A 20,413-nucleotide genomic window follows, 5' to 3' on the forward strand; every position below is an offset into this window, starting at 1 on the left:
GATTAAACTCATGACTACTTTAAGTAATCGTGAAAAATCACAAAACAGTGTGGGACTTTCATTTTATTGCAGTTATTGCATAATGACTGACACATTTTCAACCTCTGGGCAGTTTCTATGCTCAATACTAAAGAAAACAGAAGTAAAAGAATCATTTTTAAGTCAAAGGCACAGCAAGCCTCATCTCTCAGGATGTACAAAACAGAAATCAGATATCACATGCATTTCACAGAAGCGTTCATTTGCATTGCATTATGATGCTATTACTATTCCACAGGAATTAACAGGAGGAAGTCCATAGAGAACTACATATCATCCATGTTTGCATGGTGCACACATACTTTAACGGATAACTTACATCATTTTATTGACAAAATAACTTATTTTTAAGGACAATTAGACATAGTTTCATGAGAGAAAAAAGAATACATTTGATTACTGGGTTAACTACCACACGGAAATATTTCATGTACAAGAACCCCATAGAGGGCTCTGGGAAATGATACCAATTGCTAACAGTTCATGCTCATTCCATCCACTGTCCCGCAGTGTTAACTTGAGTCTTGCAAACAGTTGCAGTTCATCAATGAGCCATGTTGCCTGCAGCTGTCCACTTGTTCAAACTACTAGTCATTGGTCCTTCAACAACAAAGAGTGAGCTATACTTTGAGACCTAAAAAGTAAATCATGAGTTGACTTCAACTTAAGCTCAGCCACATAATTGGTGAGCTGTGGTCCAGTGCTAGCCATATTCTGAAGTAGGGGGGCCTGTCACCAGTTTACAGTATCCTGATAAGGCTCCCAGGTCAATGTACAAGGAGCCCTTCCGCCTCATGTGGCCAGAGTCCTCAGAGTACAGAGAAGATTCTGCAGAGAAGACACAGGAGGACATGTTTAAAGAGGGAAAGAATCTTATTTATTACTGGAACCAAACAGAAGTCAACATCTAAATCCTTACCCTGTGTGGTGTCATGGTGCTGGCTCTGCTGCCGTAACATGGTGTGCGTGACCTCCTCCAGGGCCGAGTCAAGGCTCCAGCAGCGTGGCTGATCCTCCCTGGGAGGGTTGATGGCCTCGTCCTTCAGCAGCTCGGACGCCGAGCTCCGTAGAGCAGGGTTCCTCTCAAGGGCTCGCTCCAGGAAGGAGCGCATGGCCAGGCTGCAGTCCTCTGCGATGTCCTCCAGAGGCGGGGCCTGCTTGTGGATCTTTTGGAAGAGAGATAAGGCAAAATTGGAAAACTGCAGCATGAGAGAAAAAGAAGAGTTACAGACAGTCAAGGCTTCCAAAAAAAGAGAGAACAGGCCACGTAGCACTTCCCCAGCAGCTGTGACCCAGTTTTCTTTGTTTCTATTGCTTTTGTTGCTATTCTCGTTGTTGTTTTTATCTTGTGTCCAGCCCTCTGAGACAAACTTTGCGATATTGGACGATAATAAACTCTGACGTGACTTCACTTGAGTATCATTGTGAGCAGGAGCTTGTAAAACAAGTTTGACTGTGTTAAAAAAGGAACAAAGAAGACTTCCAAAGATAGCCGGCTGAAGTGACTTAACCAAGCAACATTACTTCTCCACAACAGCAGTTTCACGAGGAAGTGAGTAATTGTCTCAATCAAAAGAGCTGATAATCATTTCAAAAACAGAAACAGGACTTCTTGAAAGCAGAGAACCCATGTCATGGAAAATTAAAAAAGACAGAAGTAGAGATTGACTAATTGGGCCATAGGGCACACGCTGCAGTCAGTCACTTAAGTGTTTTTTTTTACGTCATAATAATCGTGGCGGTGGAGGATCTGAACAAGGTCATGGAAACGTGTGTCACTTTTTCAAGACACAAGATACTATCTATCTCACAGCATGACAGTGACATATGCAAGTGGCGCTGTGTGGGTGTAATGCTGAAAGCAAAAACGACTGAACTGTGAGATGGATTTGGATTTAGCCGTTGTGGTGAAGTAAGTGTAACAACTGGCCAGATGGTGGTGTCAGAAAAAAAAAGTCAAGCGCTTTGCTGCAAACAGAAATTCAGAAAGTCATGCACCTCTTCTCTTGAATAAGTCTTCAAAGATGTACTGCTTTTTACTTCAAACTACAGTACCTGGTTTTAATAGTGCGTCCTTATATACTTCTAGTTATTAGATAAGAAATGAATAGATTTTCTATTCTTTGTGTGTTATCATTTAATCCAGTCCTTCAGTTTGAGTGGCAGTGGAAACAAGCTAACTCTCTTGTTAGCATACTTGTTAGTGAATAGTTAGCCGATTTACATATCCAGCAGATACATATCAGATCATATTTTTTTTCATATCATATGTTTTTTAGGTCTCCACCAACTCCTGGGGGAAATATGGCTATTTAGCAGCAAAAGTCTCCACAATGTTCGCTAGCTAGCTGCTAACTTTGTCTGTCATTGGTCAGGTAGTGTACATTAGGTTTTTAGAGTTTTCTTTTTAATGAAAACACCTTCCTACGGGATGAAAATGATAACTAATCCTTCTACATATGTGGTCATGTGATGCATTCTTTATATGAACATATTGATTATAGGTGCTTTAACATTTGCTGTAGTACAAAGTAGCTCTAAAAACAGAGAACAGTTAAAGGTAGGTGGTGGGAATTTCATTAGCTTTGAAGGTATTTGCTCACAAACCAAACTGACAAAATGGCATGACATTTTTCTCAGAACCACAGAAATCAACCTGTGGGTAGTGCTGGTGGAAAAGTCAGGGGATAAACAAAGTCTTAAAGATTTGTCCTCAGAGGACAATGACTGTCTGCAGGAACTTTCATGGCAATCTGTCCAATAGCAGTTTCATAATTTCTGTGTCTTTGCAGTCAGTCATTTAGTAAGACTTATGTCAATCTGGACCAAAGTGGTGGACCAACTCCGACCAACACATTGACACTACCACAGTTCATAAAAAATGTACAGTACTTACAATGTAGAGGTAAGATGGGTAGGCAGTGCGTGGGTATCTGCGGACCCATGGGGGGCTACCAGTCTGCATGTGAATGATGGTGGTGCCCAGGCTGTAAATGTCTACCTTCGTATTATGTCCTCGACACAGAACCAGCTCTGGACTCATATACATCTAAATGAAAGAAGAGTGACATAATGTGAAATCGTAGGTAAAATGGGGCTGCAGAGGATAATGGCAGGACAAAGTGTGAGAGTGGTTCCTCCTTTTTTAGTTTCCCATTAAAAGTAATATATCAGTGCTCAACAGCAAATAGGAAGCAACCTCTTACAGTAAACAGGTTTTTCTGTTTCAACAAACAAGCTAACCTTTAGACCTACACTGTGTGTGTCAAGGTAAGAGCAGTGCAGAAGTGGGTTGTCCTTTGCAGTGTGAAAAGTAAACACACTACCACAGCTCATCTCTTTCTCTGCTGGAAATTCCACGCTGCTCTCCCATGTTAATGTAAGCCTGAGCAGCCCAGTGTATTTGCTACACTGTCACTCTTATTACTGCTGGGTGTCTGCCCTGGGACTTTCCACAAGCCGAGCCATGAGAGGCCCAGGGTGCATGCTCTAAGGCCTACACCGACACATAAACAGATCAAAACTTGGGAAAGCTAGGCAGACACATGATGGGAGAAAAGGCTTGAGATAAATCTGCCGGATTAATCAAAAATTTCCCAAGTGCTGATTACATCCGCACTTAGAACCCTAAGCATAAGTAGACTATTATTAAGATCAGTGAGGTCGATGAAGGCACAGACTGCTCTGCAGTAACACTTGCCAATCACTGACTTTCTCTAATCATTTTGAAGACAACAGAGACAAGTGCTGACAAGAGTAAAACTCATTTCTTTCAATGCCTGGGGAAGTCTAGCCTGAGTCATGAGTCAAGAAGAATGCTGCCTTCTCTAGTAAAAACACACTCAAGATCAGAGAAAAAAAAAACAAGTATTGATGGGACTAAATAATCACAAACAGAAGATAAAGAAGACATGTCGGGTTTATGCATTCATTACAGGCTTGCAGTTACAGCCTGTAAAACACTTTCAGATCTCCAGCTTGTTTTCTTACCTCTGTTCCTCTCAGGTCTCTGGGAATGTACATGTCCTCTGTCATCTGCACTGTCAGGCCAAAGTCCACCAGCACTGCCTTGTTTGACATCAGGACAATGTTACTGGCTAAAGAAAACAGAAAGTAACAGTTAGAATTCACAGATGTTGCAGTGTGCAGCGCTTTCGGTGTTGATGCTTCGCTGTGGAGGCTGGCATTTGACATAATATTTAGTGACTTTTTCAAAGATGCTAAACTGACTTTGCATTGATTTCAACTGGGAAAAGGCCTTTGAAGCCTCCCAAGAAGAAGTCAAGCATGTCTCGAGCTTTTAGCAAAGGAATTCGACAGATAATTTGAGGGCAAGCCTTTCATGAAAAGTCTCATCATTGCATTTAAAAACCACACAGAGGTTTAATTACATATTTTGATTGCAGGCAGGAAACACTGTGAACCACAGCAACGTGTCAGAGGGCCAGGCTGGCCATTGTCGTAAGTCACTTGCCTCTCTGGACCCTACATTTAACCCCAAGATCGCATGAGAAGAAGGCTGGAATTTCCAGGCACCAAACAGCCTTTAGGCCATGAGGCTGACAGACGGCTCTGCAGAATGCTTTGATCCCAGCAGCGCCACTGTGGTCCAACCAACAAGCAGCTACCTCACATCAAACCGCAGCTGAGCCCCACCCACTGTAACTAGCATGTCTTCTTGTAATCCAAGTCATTAGCTACCTCATTTTTTGTCAGTGGGACCTGACTACCTTTGAACACCTCCTCAAAACATGCTTGTCAAACCAAGGCTTATCAGATAAGATTGTGGCTGTCTGAGCTGATTCACCTCTTTCCTGCTCAGCACATAAGACTCTTCCTAGAATTATCCCCATGAGCAGTATCCGTCTGTGGCTCGACTCTGATGTAAAGACAGTAAAAACTGACATTGCATCACTTCCTGACCCATTTGTACTAGCTTCATGCAATGCAGCGCAACACACCAACACGTACAGAATTTTTTTCTTTTGCTCTTACGTTTGATGTCATGGTGGATGACGTTGTGTGAGTGCAGGTACTCCAGGCCCCGCAGGACTTGCTTGGTCACCCAAATGATCTCGAACTCCCTCATGGGCCCACAGCTGTCCAGTTTCTCCAGGACGGAGCCGCCCTCTCCGGCTTCCATGAACAGATGGACGTTCTGGTCATAAAGCAGAGCACCGTAGAGCTCAGCAATGTTCTCATGGTGGTACCGGGCTTGGAATTCCACATCGGCTGCTTTAAAGTTCTCCATGGGGATCTATGAGAGGATGATGAGACGTAAATAAATGCATCGTCAAACTAATGAACAATGGCATTGGCTTGTGAGGACACAGCCAGGCTAGCATCTGAAGGTAAAAAGACAAAACAACACCCCCCCCACCCCACCCACACACACACACATCAGCACCTAGAAAGCTAGCTAACATGCTATAATTTATTTGTTTCATCTTTACAAAAAACAAACGTGCTGGGCAATTTTTTGGCCACACATATTAACTTCCTGGGGTCTTGGAGTTACTGTGAGTTTGCTTGCCAACTATTGGATATTCCAGTTTTTCCAGTTTGGTGTTTGTATGAATTAAATGGATACAATAGAATAAAATTAATAAGCTTTAGAGGTGCCGGTCGGTGGATTTTGTTCCCTTTCAACAGAGGCAAGCTAGCTGTTTCTCCTTCTTTCCAGCCTTTAAGCTAAGCTCAGCCAAGCAGCTGCTAGATTTTGCTTCATATTTACCATAAAGACATGAGAGTGGTATCAATAAAGTCAGGAGACACTAGGCTTATCTTATTTTACCTTGGTCTAAAGACTGGGAGCAGGGGGAAATTGATAGTTTGGCTCTGTCCAAAAAAAGAAATGTAAAAATGATAACTTGTGGTCTTAGGAGCATGCAGGTAGGCACCTAAAATCACAACATGCCAATATATTGATTGGCTTGTTTAAGTTTAAGTTTCTGTGGGAAGTTACATTTCCATTCTTGCATTAATCTTGGCCTGTTTTGTAAGTTTGACCTGGTTCTTCTTTTAAGAGAACTGTTCCTGTTCCCTTTCATGTCAAGGTCAAACAAGGCAAATGTTGATATTAACACTCATTGTATAACTACAAACACAGGAGTAGTCGGAGTGTGAACAAATAGTACTTGGCAGGTGAAGTATTTGGCACCGAGGACAGGAGTTTCGAGAAGTCAGCACAGACTGGATTCCAGTCATTGCTGAGCAGACTCACCAGTTTGCAAGCCATTCTCTTCCTAGAGGTGGTGTCTTGAGCCAAGTGGACTTTCCCAAATGAGCCTTTAGGCACGAGGCCAGGGCCAGGATTCTTGTAGGTCAATTTCCATGGAAACAGGAGCACATCCATGTTGATCTTGTAGCGGCCCTTTTTTGCAACCATGAATGTCTGCAAACCAAGATCAGTAAAATACATAAATACATAAAATAAGAAAACACTTCCAATCATAATATGTTTTTCTAGGCTGATCATAACCAAATGTGAACTGTAAATTTAAGGCTCATCTTCATGCACACAGACGTTCGGTCTTGTGGTGGAGACACTTCTCACCTTGTTCAGCAGGACTCCCATCTCCTCAGGCAGGTGTTCCAGCGCTGCTGCCTGCATGCTGGAGAGCAGGTTGACAAAGGCCAGGAGGTCTGTCACTGTCCCATACCGAACACCTCCAACCCCATCAACACAGTCCTTCTGGTGACTCCTGGAGTCCTCAGTGTCCCCTGCCTCCTCGTTCTCATCCATCTCCTCCTGGGAGAGCCCTTCCTCTTCGAATGACAAGCCCGCTTCCTCCTCCTCCTCCACTTGTTCAAGCTGATACAGAGTCTCGGCAGCGTTGATGATGTCTTCTATATTCATGTGAGCCAGCAGCAGTTCTACTCCATTATCATATTTGTAATCCATCTTGATGCTTGACTTGTTTTTCTTGCTCTAAAATGAAACATCAAGATGTCAGTTTATGGGCATTTTTCTCTTCAGTTCAGACGAGATCCTGTCAGTGATCAGCTAGTGAATGACTAAAAGTTCATCTGGAGCGCTGGATATACACTGACACTGCACCGAGGCACTGGAGCTTTGATTCAGCTAAATGGACACACATGAGGGAGGGGCTTAAAAGGCTGTTTTCTGAACAAATGAAGGGAGTTTCACAATTTAGCCGGGAAGCCCCTAAGAAAGCTTGGACCCTGTTTTGCACGTAAAAAACACCAACTGTTGATCATCTACTAAAGAATTACAAAAGCTCATTAATAGCCATGGGCTGCGAATAGAAATCCAGCTCATACACATATATTCATACACATCATCATGCACACCTGATTATCTTTTTCTTTTTTTAGAGACGGCGTTATTTCCCTGGACAAATAAGACACTGCGCAAATTCAGAAGTCAGTCACAAAATATTTAGCTGCTAGTTTTGATTTCAGAAGATTATTCAGTTAATTATTATCAGACAAGATATAGTTATTTAAAAAATGCCGTACTTGCCGTAATCTTCGAGTCAGAAGATTATCAGAGCTGTCGTCTCTCCATTACGTGTCTGCAGCGTCCAGACGCGGACTGTCTGTCTGGCAGTCCTAGGGTCGGGTTGGGCTGTTTAGAAGGAAGTAAACAGAGGAAGTGCGGTCGATCAGCGCGTGGGTGGTGCACGCTTTAATGTCAGGTGCCAGCACTGTCTGTAGGTTTCGTTTTCCCTTTCTTCTGTTTTCTCAAGATGAAAAACAAATTTCATGTGGATTCATCGCTGAAACACAGGATGTTGCCTTCCGCAGAATCACTGGGTGTTTTCCTGTGGGAAAATGCTTTTCGCTGCCTGTTGTAAAACTCTTGATATAAGTCAATAGAAAAAAAACATGAGGCACGGTAATGTTCATTAGAAATAATAAGACCTAATACAGTAAGTCAAACAGATTCAATTTTAAGTTATATGTGGACTGTCATGGCAAGGACACAGTAGATGTAGCCTTATAAAACTCATCCATGCATTTATCACCCATAATTTGTCACCTCAACGCGTACAGTTCGGTACCTGCCAGTTGCCGTAGTAGTGACTATGCGCATGCGCGTTTCTGCTTCTTTCTGAGCAGTAATGGCGTCCTCCATTGCCGTGTGCAGGTTACATATGAGGGGAAGGGGCAGCCTAGGAAAGTGCCTACAGAGGGTCGAGACATTTCTTCACAGAAATATTGGAACAAACGTTGTCGCTGCGCAAGGCGAAACACATCGGAAAGACGAAGCTGGTTAGTCTATCAAGATGTCAAACAAACCAAGTTAACCTGCTTATTAGCCCTGATACTAGCTGTGATTGTCATTCCAAACTTCATTCAGAAATCCTGATTTTTGGAATAGCCTTAGCTATGATTTAAAATGCTTAACTGCTTTAAAAACAATTAAAAACGTAAGAAATCATTAAGGTCTCGGTGAAATTCGGCATTTTGTTGTTCACCAGGGAGTCCGAGCTTAGTAAAATCTCCAAAAGGGGTTCTATTTATCCTTTCAGATATATTTTCATTTTAATAGGTGTGGTCCTGAAATGAAGAGTTGCTTCCAAGAGTTAATGCTATCGTGCTGTGATTTTTGGCATGCATGTACTTGCTAAACAGTGTTCCATACTGTAAAATTGTAACTTTTTTATATGAAGTTTGGAGTTCAGTTCTTGGGCTGTGGAAGATCACACTTGTTACAAATAGTGCTGAAGTCTTCACCAGCTAATGCTTCAAAGTTTGACTACCACTTTATGCTAACTGCACACTGACAATGACAATACACATCGACCACAAAGTAAAACGGTATTGTTGCCTAATGTTCTGCTTCTCTGTCGTCAGATGAAAAAGATGGCCGCAGATCTTTGTGTGCTGTCCAGGCAGAGAGACAAGAACAGGCAGAGAGATCTGTCCTCATCAGCTGCGCCTCTGAGAAACGGCTCCTCAAGTATTTATCAACACATGGAAATATCAATAAATACTTCTTTTATGAAAGCTATGTACGTGAATTACCATGCTCCTCTGATAAATACATATTATAAGATGCATATACAACATACTTCACTGTCATGTAAGGATTCAGCTGGATGATGAAATTTTGTGTATGGGTGTTATTCTCCAGGGCACACATGCTGTCGTGGAATTTGCCAACCGGGAAAGTGTTGCATCATTACTAGAAGAGGCAGCCATCCCCGTCGTCAGCAATGAAGCCATGGTGCCTTTTAAATCGAGACTGCTGTCATTGAGGAAATCAGCCTCATTGAACTCACCAAATCAGAAATTGTGCAAGCCACAAATCACTATTCCCATCAACCAGCTCATACAGAGGCTGTCCACAGAGGAAAGTGTAAGTGGTTCGGTTATCACACCCAGATATTCAGTTTAAATAGAAGTGCTGGCTGAGATTCAGCTTTGAAGACGAGTTCATGTATGAAAGTCTGATACAGATGGATTCCTCAGGGACTGTGCTAACATGGCCTGCCTCCTCTTTCCCCCTCAGATAGACCGACAGGTAACCTCCCTGACTGAAGCCTATCAGCTAACAGAGGAGAACATCCGACTGCGTTTCCTCGTCTGCTCTCTGCTCAAGGACATTGCTGCTGCTTATTTCCCAGAATGCACCATCAAGCCATTTGGCTCATCGGTGAATGGCTTTGGAAAGTTGGGCTGTGACCTGGACATGATCCTGGACCTGGATGGCATCAGTGGGAGAAAAGGAACACCGGTAATAATGGGAGTTTGGTGTCATCCTTTAGTCGGTGTCTTTAGATCAAATGTGATTGATTCATGAAAATCAAAGCCATCAGCTGACTGGGGATGGTTACATTCATATTTCCAGACAGATAGCTTTTAGTTAAGACGATATAAGTGTTAATTAATATATTTGTGGACTGTAACTCCTCCTGTGGGCACCGATAGCACAGTTGTAATATAAAATATCTCTTCAGAGGAGTTAGATATAGATATAATCTATAAGTTATATAGTATAAGTTCCAAATACTGTATATTAATGAATATTTAAAATGTTCATATAGCTGCATACAAATACATTATAGTGTGTTATAAACCATTTAATGAATGTCTTAATACTGCATATGAATTTTAAACAGGGTGGTAATATTTACTGCAATGATGCAGTCAATCAAAATGCAGGAGATTGTCAGGAATTGTGATTACATTGTATCCTAATCTACAGTGCTCAGTGTTCTTGGGCAAGGCACTGAAGCCAGAGTTTGTCCCGATGGTCAGGTCAGCACCCTGCATGCTACCTCACTGTCATTAGTGTGTGAATGCTCATGCGAATAAAGCACTATAAAATGCAGTCATGTACCATTTAGTCTGTTAATCTGCAACTGTTTTGATAATTTATTCATTAAAAAAAAAAAAGCCAAACATCGGTTCAAGGATCTTTGGCTTTTCTGTGATATATGTTGTTGGAAATTCAGTGCCATTGGTTTTTGGACTGTAGGTCAGACCAGAACACAATGGGAACTTTGAAGGGCACATATGGTGCATAAATAGTGCATAGAGAATTTGGAAACCTAAATAAGTAAACATAGTGGATTAAGTAACAAATAGAGGGAGATTCAGGATCATTGACAATCTCGAAACTCTGTGTGCGCAGCCAAAAGGAGGTATGTCCCTGGAGTACCAGCTGAAGAGGGCCAACTCAGAGCGGGCCGTCACCCAGAGCATCCTGTCCGTCATCGGGGAGTGTGTGGACCAGTTTGCGCCTGGGTGTGTTGGGGTGCAGAAGATTCTCAATGCACGATGCCCGCTGCTCCGTTTTGCCCACCAGCCCTCGGGTTTTCAGTGCGACCTTACAGCCAACAACAGGTATTCACCACACGGCCTGCTTCCCATACATGAACAGTGTGGACAGTTATTCGTCACAGCTCTAGTGTTCCAGTGGTTTATTATAAACTGGGTCAGTATCGTATAATCAGAGGGTCATGTCTCGAAATGTCAATCAGAGTTGCTCATAGGCCTCTTGCTTCACAGAAACTGTTAGTTTTATGTTGTCCTGAATATCGTTTGGCCACATTGTTGTTGCAAAAGCCCCAAACAGAAACCACACTCTGGCAGGAAGTGCTGCGATCATTCAGTCGCATGCAGCCACGGTGAAACTGAACATGAGGGCCAAAGAGGGGGCTTGTTTGTGTTTCACTTTTTCCCCTGTTATTGTGGTCTCTGCTGATGGTTTATCAGACCTGCTAACGTACAGAAAACCACAGTACTGTTTCTAAGGAAATGGAGTTGAACTACTGACTGTGGGTGGATATGAGGGGGACTTCTCTCGAGTTGTGCTCTGAGATCTTTCAAGCACAGCCCCTTCCTGCTATGTGTGTGTGCACGTGTGTGCGAGTGCACGTGTCTGTCAAAGAAAACGAAATCTAACAGCAGCTGAGTGTGACTGAGGCTTCGCTGTGACAAGGTGAAGGCTGCTCTCTAGTGGTGGCTTTGCTGTGGTTTTCACTGAACTGACCCTTCACATTCAGCATGATACAGAATTTGTCTTTCTGAACTCAGGAGGCTGTGAGGTGTTGGGGTCAAATGAATGTTCATAATCGAATTACCCTGATATTTGCATATTCTTAGTTCTTTTTATTTATTTTATTTAAAAAAAAACTCACACCTCTGTAGGGACAGAGTTTAATACACACTCCACATATGGCAGGCTTACAGTGGACATACCAAATATCAAAATGAACATTGTAACGTAGCTTGAATCATATCATATATGTTACTGACATCAGAGGATGTTTGTGAGAGCTGTACAATGTGTGAGATATTACTTTTTTTCTGCACTTAACTGCCTTTTTTGATATTTTCATCATAATGGGTGGCAACATGGACACTGAATTTTTATCCAGTCATTCATTGAGAGTCATTTGGGATGGCAGAGCAAGCTAAAAATGCAGAAGATATGAAATATTTCAAGTCACCCAGTGAAGTGAACGGCCTGGACTCGTACTGGAAGTCTCCACATTCTCACCACTGACACGAACAGCCACAATGAAGCACTGTCAAAACGTAGTAGTAGCTCTCCATGTTCACCACAGGGTGGCGATCAAGAGCACAGAGCTGCTCTACCTGTATGGAGAGCTGGACCCTCGGGTGCGTTTCCTGGTGTTCACCGTGCGCTGCTGGGCCCGAGTTCACGGCATCACCAGCAGCATCCCCGGAGCCTGGATCACCAACTTCTCCCTCACTGTCATGGTGCTCTTCTTCCTGCAGAGGAGGAGCCCCCCCATTATCCCCACGCTGGACCACCTAAAGGACCTTGCAGGTACCACACAGCCTCACCTGCCACTCACCCGAGAGTACCTTTGTTGTATTGTCTGATCAGCCATTTTATTGCTTTTCTACATCCTTAAAAGTTGTGAAGGTCTGGCTTGACAAGGTCTCAGTGTCACATAGCAACACATGCATTGCATCCTCCCTCAGCACCAGGCAGCGCGCCCCCACTCCTCTAACTCCATTACCACCATAGTGACATTTACTGACCACACTCTTCCCGTAGCCAAGAATGAAAACAGGCATTAGGGTGGAGGATATGACAATACTAAACTTCAAAATGACGCAGATTTGTAGATTTTCTACCGTGTTATTAATTTTATTGATTGATTAATTTGATAATAATTGTCTAAAATAGCCCATCACATTTTCCTAGAGCTCAAAGTCACATTTCCAAGAAGCTTTTTTGTTTAACCAACAACCCAAATCTGCTAAGGAATGTTGAATATTTTTGCTTGTAAAATAACTTAAATGATCAATCAGTGAACACATTAGTCGCTGATAACAGGTTAATCAACAAATCGTTTTCATTTATGACAAATTATTTCAAACGTACTTCGGTGAATCAAAAAATATCCCGTCGTTCCTTTCTTGGCGTGCAGGCTGACTGCACAGGGCTTTCTCGATGCTTCTTTGACCCGTCCATGCCTTTATAAATATAACTGTAACCAACAGCAGCATTTCAATGTCAGATATGACCGAGCTGCCTTGGCACCAACCTAACGTACCAAGCATGTCCTTCATCACCAGTCTGGAGTGTGCAGCGGTTTCCATTTTGGCTCTGTTGATGACATTAGAGCAGAACTTACCTTCTTACGTACTTCTCTAATGAGCGTGTCCTGTGATAATATGAACCACGAGCACACTAGTCTGCCTGCACGTCCACTGCAGCTCCTCCATCTGTGTCTACACACTCTCTCTCTGTCACCTTGGCCGCCTGATAATTGCCTTCCAAAAGCAATCCAGCCCCCCCCCCCCCCCCCCCCCCGCCCCCCTCACCCCCCCACCCCCCTTCCTCTGCCCCGTTTAGCAGAGACTCTATCTCACAGAGTGCTTACAGGACAATAAAAGGCCCATCACTCTGGGAAGGTCGATGACCCCGCCTCCTCCAGACACACACGTGAGCATACAGGCAACTATTTAAACAGTGGGGTAAAACACAGACACACAGACACACACACCACCGCCACCACCGGCCTCATTGTGGTGAAGGAGAGCGGTAACAAGGACATTGCAGGAGAAGTAAACCATCCAGGCATGGCTCATGATCCACGCTCTTTACTTCGACCAGCTTCATACACACATGTACACCCACATGTACGCATACACTTCCTGTCCCCTCTCCATAAATGCACTGATGCCATCTATCTGTGTCTTGTTTGTGGCCGCCATAGGCCCGTTTACCTTGTACCCTCGCTCTCGTCCCACAAGGTCCCGCAGACAAGAGCGTGATTGAGGGGAACGACTGCACGTTTGTCAGCGACTTCAGCAAGATCCAGCTCCAGAGCAACACAGAAACGCTCGGTGAGCACGAGAGCGTAGAAGCAGGGCTGCAGGGCTACAATTCAGCTTGATTGATGCCAGTGTTTCTGTGGCCGCTAACTCGACTTTTCTTGCTTTCTGTCAGAGCAACTGCTGTGTGAGTTTTTTGAGTTCTACGCCTCCTTTGCATTCAGCAAGATGTCCATAAATATCAGAAAGGTATGTATCGGTATTCGTAGCCATCAAGTCCCATGTAAACAAAGGAGTAGCCCAGTGATGATAAGTTACATCATCTTTTCATTATCTAGCTAATCTTAAAGCTTAATTATTATGACAGTGTACCAAATGGCAATGTAAAATCAATGTGACATGTGAAAGTGGTTGACCATAGTGATGACCAGAGAGAATTAGCAGCTGAATCTGCAGCTCCCTTCATCTGCACAGAGCTTTCATCATGAGTTTCAGCTCATTGTTTAGCTCTCTGGCCGCAGCCTTACTGTTTTGGTTCACTCTCGCTGCTCTCATGGATTTGGTTTGAGCACCAAACTGCAGACAGACAGCGGTTTATAGACCAGCTGGTGAACATAGTGGAGGATTAAGCGACTAAAGAGTTAGATATTTACCTTGGGGGTTTGGTAGAGACCAAAAACAGAGCTAAAAGAGAGTGCACGCTGCAGTTACATTCATCTTTTGACATGATTCCAAATGAATGGTAGTGTTTCTCTGGAACTGTTGGAGTTGTGTCAATGTAGTGTTCAAAACGTGTCTCTATGGCCAAAACAAGTCAGTCAGGTTTAAGTTCCAGCTGAAATAGACTCCCACATTTAAGCCCCCCTTTCAGACGTGCACCTTAAATGCGACAGCAATTTAACATGACCATCTCATGTCCACATAAACACCCAAAACACTTAACAGTCCCAAAGGAAGTCTGAACTGATTGCCATCAAATTAGAACAAAGACTGAAGCAGCACGGGGTTAGATAGTTAGACATGCACAGAGAGAAATTAAACACATGCTGTGTGTGCCTGATTAAAAATACTGTCATACATTTATCACTTAATTCTAATCTCTTATTCACTCAAAAATGTTTAACAAAACAGGAAACACAGCTGATTTGAAGTTGCTGAGGAGATTGAGCTCATAAAAAGATGTTCCCTTCACGATGAGGGGAAAAAAATAAGTCAAACATCCGTCACTGACGCAGGCTGCGGGAGGACAGAAACACTCTTCTGACTCTATACCACAACTTTTCAAATTACCACACCACTTCCTTCTGTGCACCAGGTGTCAAATATCACACGAGCACTGTGGCTCTTTCCACTAATGTCTGACTGAATTCATAAGGAACATGATTGCAGAAGTCACCTCTGTCTGAATGACAAAAAGCCATCACTTCGACAGACTGATGAAGCCAGCAGTGCTCCATGTCCACAAAGGGCTTTCGTCTCTTTCCTGCCAACATGGCAGCAGGGCGCTGCATGCTGTTGCTGTTTGAAACTATCCTCACAAATAAAGCTGGACCAAGAAATGTCAGTACGGAACTGCCAAAGATTTGTTTGATATAATTTTGAAACGGTGTCAGTGTTATTTCGTTTTTCCACCAGAGAGCACTGTCCATTCTTTCATACAATTAATTTGCAGGATCCTGATCAAAAAAAAAAATGTTTGTAATACTCACAAAATGGTCCATCCAACCCTGCTACTTATCTTAAAAATCAAACAGTGGCAGCATGAAGAAACCAGAACATAAAGAAAAAGAGCTTCAGCACTAAAGGAAACCCTGCTCAGACTCCTTTCAACCCTTCCTCCCCTCTCCATAGCCGAGCTCCAGCAGAGAAATCTGTTGGTAATAAAGGCAATGTTTGGTGGATGGCGTCTTCCCACACACACACACACAGATGACAGCTGTCCTTGTCATATGTGATTGATGCCGGCCCCACGGGGCCCGGCACCCTTGAGCTGGGATCCCAATTAGGAGCTCCATCAGGCTTAGTGTAAACAAATGCATATTTATTCTATTCAGACTCATATTCAGCCTGCTGTTGTCTGTTTGTGCCTGTGTGATACTTTTTATAGGCACTGAAAGAGAGTCCATGGTGGAGTTTTTCTAAATGAAATGGAGAGGAAAGATTAAGCCTAAAGGCTCCAAAATCTGTTCCCATGTCATACTGTGTTTTCCCTCTCTAGCTTACCTCTAAATATTTGTAACATTAAATAATATGCTATTAACTCCCCATTGCTTAGACCTGTAGCTGATGAAGTAGGTGTTCGGTGTTGGTGTTTTGATGGCACATCACATGAGATGCAGGGACTTTGTTAATGCTGGGAGTTTAATGAATTGATGCCCCCTCGGAATGAGAGACGCTGCTGCCTAATATATGAGACTAATATCAAATTTGACACAGCAGAAGAAGCCTGCAGGTAGACTGTGGCCATGACCCATGCCTTACAGGCTTTCACCGGTGGAGCAACAGCCATAAATCTGCTTTACTGTGCTACAATTCTCCAGGTCGCTCCTCTCCTCTGACTGATGGCTTTATGTTGCCATCTTCTGTCCCTCCCGCCCCTTTACTGTCAGGCTTTAGGCAGAATATCGCATGCAGAGTGAAGGTTCTTGACTTCTCTCTGACCCACATATTGAAGGTTCATTTGATGGCCGTGACAGACGTACAGATCATGTCTGCTTCTGATGCTCACGCATGCCTAGCAGGTGTGCGTAGCAGGTTTTCATATCAGTCGAGCACATTTCTGTTGTTTTTTTTGTCCACCTCTCTGATTTATTTGCACTATTCATGACATCACTCAAATTGTCTTCCGGACCCATGTCCATGTCTCTCGCTCTCCCATCTGCTAGCATGTGGAGAGGTGTTACAGTCCATTATAAGTGCCCTAGATACAGCAGCAGAACTAAAACCATGACCAACCAGATACATGGACCACAATATACTGTACATACAGGATGTGCTTACGGCTGCTGCTCAAGAATGTGTTCATCTGCCAGTGTTGTACCCTTCCCTCTCTCCAGGGCAAAGAGCAGAACAAGCCAGAGGTAGCCCCGCTGCACATCCAGAACCCCTTTGAAACCTCTCTGAACATCAGCAAGAACGTCAACGCCTCACAGCTGGACCGCTTCGTAGCTTTGTGTCAGGAGAGCTCCTGGCTGCTCCAGCTGAGTGAAACCAAAACACCCAGAGGTCGCACCGAAGGCAACCCTGCCGTACCTTGGGGACTCGCTGCCCTCCTCCTACCCACCCAGGTTGCAGGGGTCACAAGACGCAAGAAAAGGAAACTGGAGCCATCCAGCTTGAGGCTCAAGAGCTTGCTGGAATCCTTGAAGACAAGCTAAGACTCTTGGGAAATCAGCTCCATCCTCTTACTATTACTTTAACTCATTTATTGGTGAACACCTTCTGGTGGGCTTGGCTGAGGCCTGACTGAGAAGGTGAGGAGCAGCTTCTGCACCGGCCTATACTTCCAAACGTGGACACTGGAGGGTGTCACTGAGGCCTGTGTGTGCATATGTTTGGAACCGAGGATCAGAGAGTGTGTTCTTTACTGTGGACTTACCTACTCTGTTGTAATTAAAGCCAATACTGTGGTGACTGATGCAAATGATAGTCATTTAAGAGCTAGACTGTAGACTCACAGATTCATTTGATTCAGCCATTCTCTTCTACATGGATGTTATAATGAACGCTGATAAACAACATCATCTGTTCACACCTCAGACAAAATCACAATGGATATATTGTTTTGTATTGCTGTCATACGAATGGAATAACACATGGTTTTATTGCAAACACTGCTTTGGTTATTATGGCAACTCAGAACTGAAAAAAGGCTGTGAAAGGGCCGCATCAAAAATATAACTGAATACATCAATACTGTCAGTTAAATAGTTAAAAGGAGCGTACGAAGAAACATGGTAAAGAAAGAGAACATGTTTAATTGGTTTCCTTTCCTTACCTCCAATTACTTAATAGAAGAAATTAAACCTTATTTTCACTCCTCTAACTTTCTCTGACTCGCTCATTTAATTTTTGAGCTCCCGCCGTGTAACGTCATATTAGAGCAAAGTTAACTGACCTGAAAACACTGCTAGCTAAACACACTGAGCACCAGCCTTTTCACCTATAGCTACTGTAGCCAGCTGAAATTAGCCTTCATCATAAATCTACACGTAAGCAAGTGAAGCTTCTCATCCTGTTCTGTTGCTGTTTGAACTCTTATACAGTGGCTAGAGCATTTTAGGTGCAAGCTAACAGTAACAAGCTTCTACATGAATCAGCCATTCACCGATTCTGTGCTGTACTTCTGTCTCCATAACATCATTTTCCATTATCTTTGTGGAAACTGAGCAATTTCAGTTAGCCAACAACAAAGACATACAGTCTACTGTCATTTTCTGTGCTGCACAACAATTATGAATAATGTCTCTTGGTACTCCATGTATGTTAAAATTTATCTTGTTTAAGTCCATGTCTCTTCATTACTCCAAACTTATTATTACCAAAAGATAGCTAATTTTGTGGTTCTTAGCTTGTAAGGATTATGAATGATTAACATAACCTGCACTAGTTAATATAGTTTCTGTGCAAGGCCTAAAGGGGTTTTTATTCTTATTCTTATTCCCATGAAATAAGAGCCCGATCAGCCACATGGTGGCGCTGTAATTGAGGCCCAAACATTCAGTTTTGAAAAGGCCACACCCCTCATACCCTCACTCTCATTGAGTCCAGCTCAATGTGTTCAGAAAAGTCTCTTGGACCATAAAAGTCCACAATAATGGATTTTCTCCCAAACGAATATGAATAGAACTTGTTGAATTTTGACTCTATACTCGATACCATTTCTATCATAAATGAGCAAGATCAGAGAAGTGAGTGCCATCGACCAAAAAAGTTTGCAAGGGACAGAGTTTCGCAGAAGAATGGCCATAAATTGTCAATGATTTGACCAATCAATAAATTAGCTTCAGCTAGGTACAGTAGCTAGTTGAAAATTCTGATTGTCAGGGTGTGTAGCTGTGTTTTCAGGCGAGCTAGCCAGCTGCACAGTCATTCATGGCTCAAGCAGTCAGATGCACGTCTAAGCATGAGGAAACCTGAAGTGTTTCTTGGAGAAACTAATTGATACAGTAGCTAAAGGATCAAACTTGCCCCAAGATCAAAAGGACAAGAAAACTAAGTAGTAAATGGAGATAAATGAAGTGAAATAAAGGTTAAATTTTCTTGATTTAAAGGAAAAGTATAAAGCCTTATATTTATTTTTACATTGCATTTTAACTATTTAACTAATAGTAGCCTATTGTTACTGTATTCTCTAATATGTGTTTTTGTTCATTTTGTAAGCTTTAACTGCCTTTTGTTGCTTTCAAGGCTCTATTATCTCACTTTTTATACTAAATAATGGTAAGAAGAATACAAAGAACACAAACAGCAATTTCTCAAATGTTACATCTGGATTAAAGTTTTAAGCAAATGATCTAAAACAGTGACATAATTGTGCTCGCATGTGTTAAAATTATTTAGAAGTCGACAGCCCATCAATTTGGTCGCCCATTCCACTGGAACCCCAGTCAGCCAGTTATGTGGTGAAGTCTGCAGAATGAATTGATCCCTGTGGTTGATATGTCATGTTAAATATGTGAAAAGAGATGTCACTCTTACTCTTCTTAAGTCAGTTTCCAGCTTATAATGCCTGTGTCCACCAATCACATTGCTTGAAATGGGGGCAAAACTGAAGTTGGTAAGAAGCGGAGAAACCAAGAAGGTCAATCACATCCAATATGTATATACAGTTTTTTTTTTCAAAGTTACATAACCTGAGTGGATGTATGTATCTGTGAGATAGAGGAAAGAGAAAAGACCTTCATGTTACGAGTGCATCCGCAGGTTCACATCCTATAAGTGTGCCTGAGTGTGTTTGTGTATGTGTGTTTCAGGCCCATGGGACAGTGTTTGAGGAACGGGGAGTGCGCAGCCCACAGCTGCTTTTTCACTCATTGCCGTGGGAGGTCACGAGGGTGAGAGGATAGACTTTTAACTACCTCCCCCTCCCCTCCCACCTACCCGTCCACCCTTTGCCACGGGGGCACGGATGGGAGGAAAGGAGTGAGAGCCCATCACCGCCTCACGCCCCTGTGGTTTTGAACTTCACTCACTAGCCCTGCCTCCTCTCTTCTAGCTTACATTTCTCTTTCAAATTCAATGTGCCTCTCTCTCTATCTCAGCCATCTCCTTCCTCTCAAAGTGGCATCGCTCTTTGAGGTCTGCAGAGTTTGTTTATTTCCATGAGTGAGTTTCTCACTGGTGGATCTGCTCCGGTGGAGCAACAGAGTGGTTATGAAATGCGGTGGTTAGAGAAGCACTGGGTGGGGAAATCAACACCTCAGGAGAATTTGATGAAATGGGACTGCTGGGTGTTGTGGGGTTCATTTGAAGGAGCTAGATGTCAGCACTGTGGATCATCTGATTTGTATTTGGTGGTTTAGAATGTGCTGTGCTGTGCTTTTTTTTTTTTAATTTATAGACCTCTCTTTGATGGCACTCTCCATTTATTGAACAGTTTATGGGGTAATTACGGGCATAGAAAGAAACTTGCCACTTAACA

At 43.0% G+C, this 20,413-nt stretch overlaps 2 protein-coding genes across 2 annotated transcripts; one reads left to right on the forward strand and one right to left on the reverse strand.

Annotated features, from left to right (window-relative positions):
• Nucleotides 1-48: 48 nt before the first annotated feature.
• Nucleotides 49-7,641, reverse strand: map3k8 (mitogen-activated protein kinase kinase kinase 8). The gene is made up of 8 exons (XM_076760974.1): nucleotides 7,522-7,641; nucleotides 6,596-6,970; nucleotides 6,263-6,433; nucleotides 5,035-5,296; nucleotides 4,030-4,136; nucleotides 2,936-3,088; nucleotides 959-1,205; nucleotides 49-867 (listed from the first exon to the last, which is right to left on the reverse strand). Exons 2-8 carry the CDS (start codon nucleotides 6,941-6,943, stop codon nucleotides 743-745), a joined length of 1,413 nt encoding a protein of 470 aa, XP_076617089.1. The 5' UTR covers nucleotides 6,944-6,970; nucleotides 7,522-7,641; the 3' UTR covers nucleotides 49-742.
• A 467-nt stretch (nucleotides 7,642-8,108) lies between these two features.
• mtpap (mitochondrial poly(A) polymerase) lies at nucleotides 8,109-19,297 on the forward strand. The gene is made up of 9 exons (XM_076760897.1): nucleotides 8,109-8,277; nucleotides 8,863-9,020; nucleotides 9,143-9,367; nucleotides 9,521-9,745; nucleotides 10,646-10,857; nucleotides 12,084-12,310; nucleotides 13,750-13,842; nucleotides 13,946-14,019; nucleotides 16,827-19,297. The coding sequence occupies exons 1-9, from the start codon at nucleotides 8,127-8,129 to the stop codon at nucleotides 17,145-17,147; spliced, it is 1,686 nt and encodes a 561-aa protein (XP_076617012.1). The 5' UTR covers nucleotides 8,109-8,126; the 3' UTR covers nucleotides 17,148-19,297.
• Nucleotides 19,298-20,413: the final 1,116 nt, after the last annotated feature.

The sequence above is a fragment of the Chaetodon auriga genome, chromosome 21 (assembly GCF_051107435.1).
Source record: "Chaetodon auriga isolate fChaAug3 chromosome 21, fChaAug3.hap1, whole genome shotgun sequence".
Taxonomy (NCBI): domain Eukaryota; kingdom Metazoa; phylum Chordata; class Actinopteri; order Chaetodontiformes; family Chaetodontidae; genus Chaetodon; species Chaetodon auriga.

Excerpts from the sequence above, each read along its gene's own strand:
- mtpap (XM_076760897.1), top strand. The coding sequence starts at position 8,127 with ATGGCGTCCTCCATTGCCGTGTGCAGGTTACATATGAGGGGAAGGGGC. Across the intron at positions 8,278-8,862 it reads ACATCGGAAAGACGAAGCTG|ATGAAAAAGATGGCCGCAGA; the intron begins GTTAGTCTATCA and ends CTCTGTCGTCAG. Across the intron at positions 12,311-13,749 it reads CCACCTAAAGGACCTTGCAG|GTCCCGCAGACAAGAGCGTG; the intron begins GTACCACACAGC and ends TCGTCCCACAAG.
- map3k8 (XM_076760974.1), bottom strand. The coding sequence starts at position 6,943 with ATGGATTACAAATATGATAATGGAGTAGAACTGCTGCTGGCTCACATG. Across the intron at positions 3,089-4,029 it reads GAGACCTGAGAGGAACAGAG|ATGTATATGAGTCCAGAGCT; the intron begins GTAAGAAAACAA and ends TCTTTCATTTAG. Across the intron at positions 868-958 it reads GCACCATGACACCACACAGG|AATCTTCTCTGTACTCTGAG; the intron begins GTAAGGATTTAG and ends TCTTCTCTGCAG.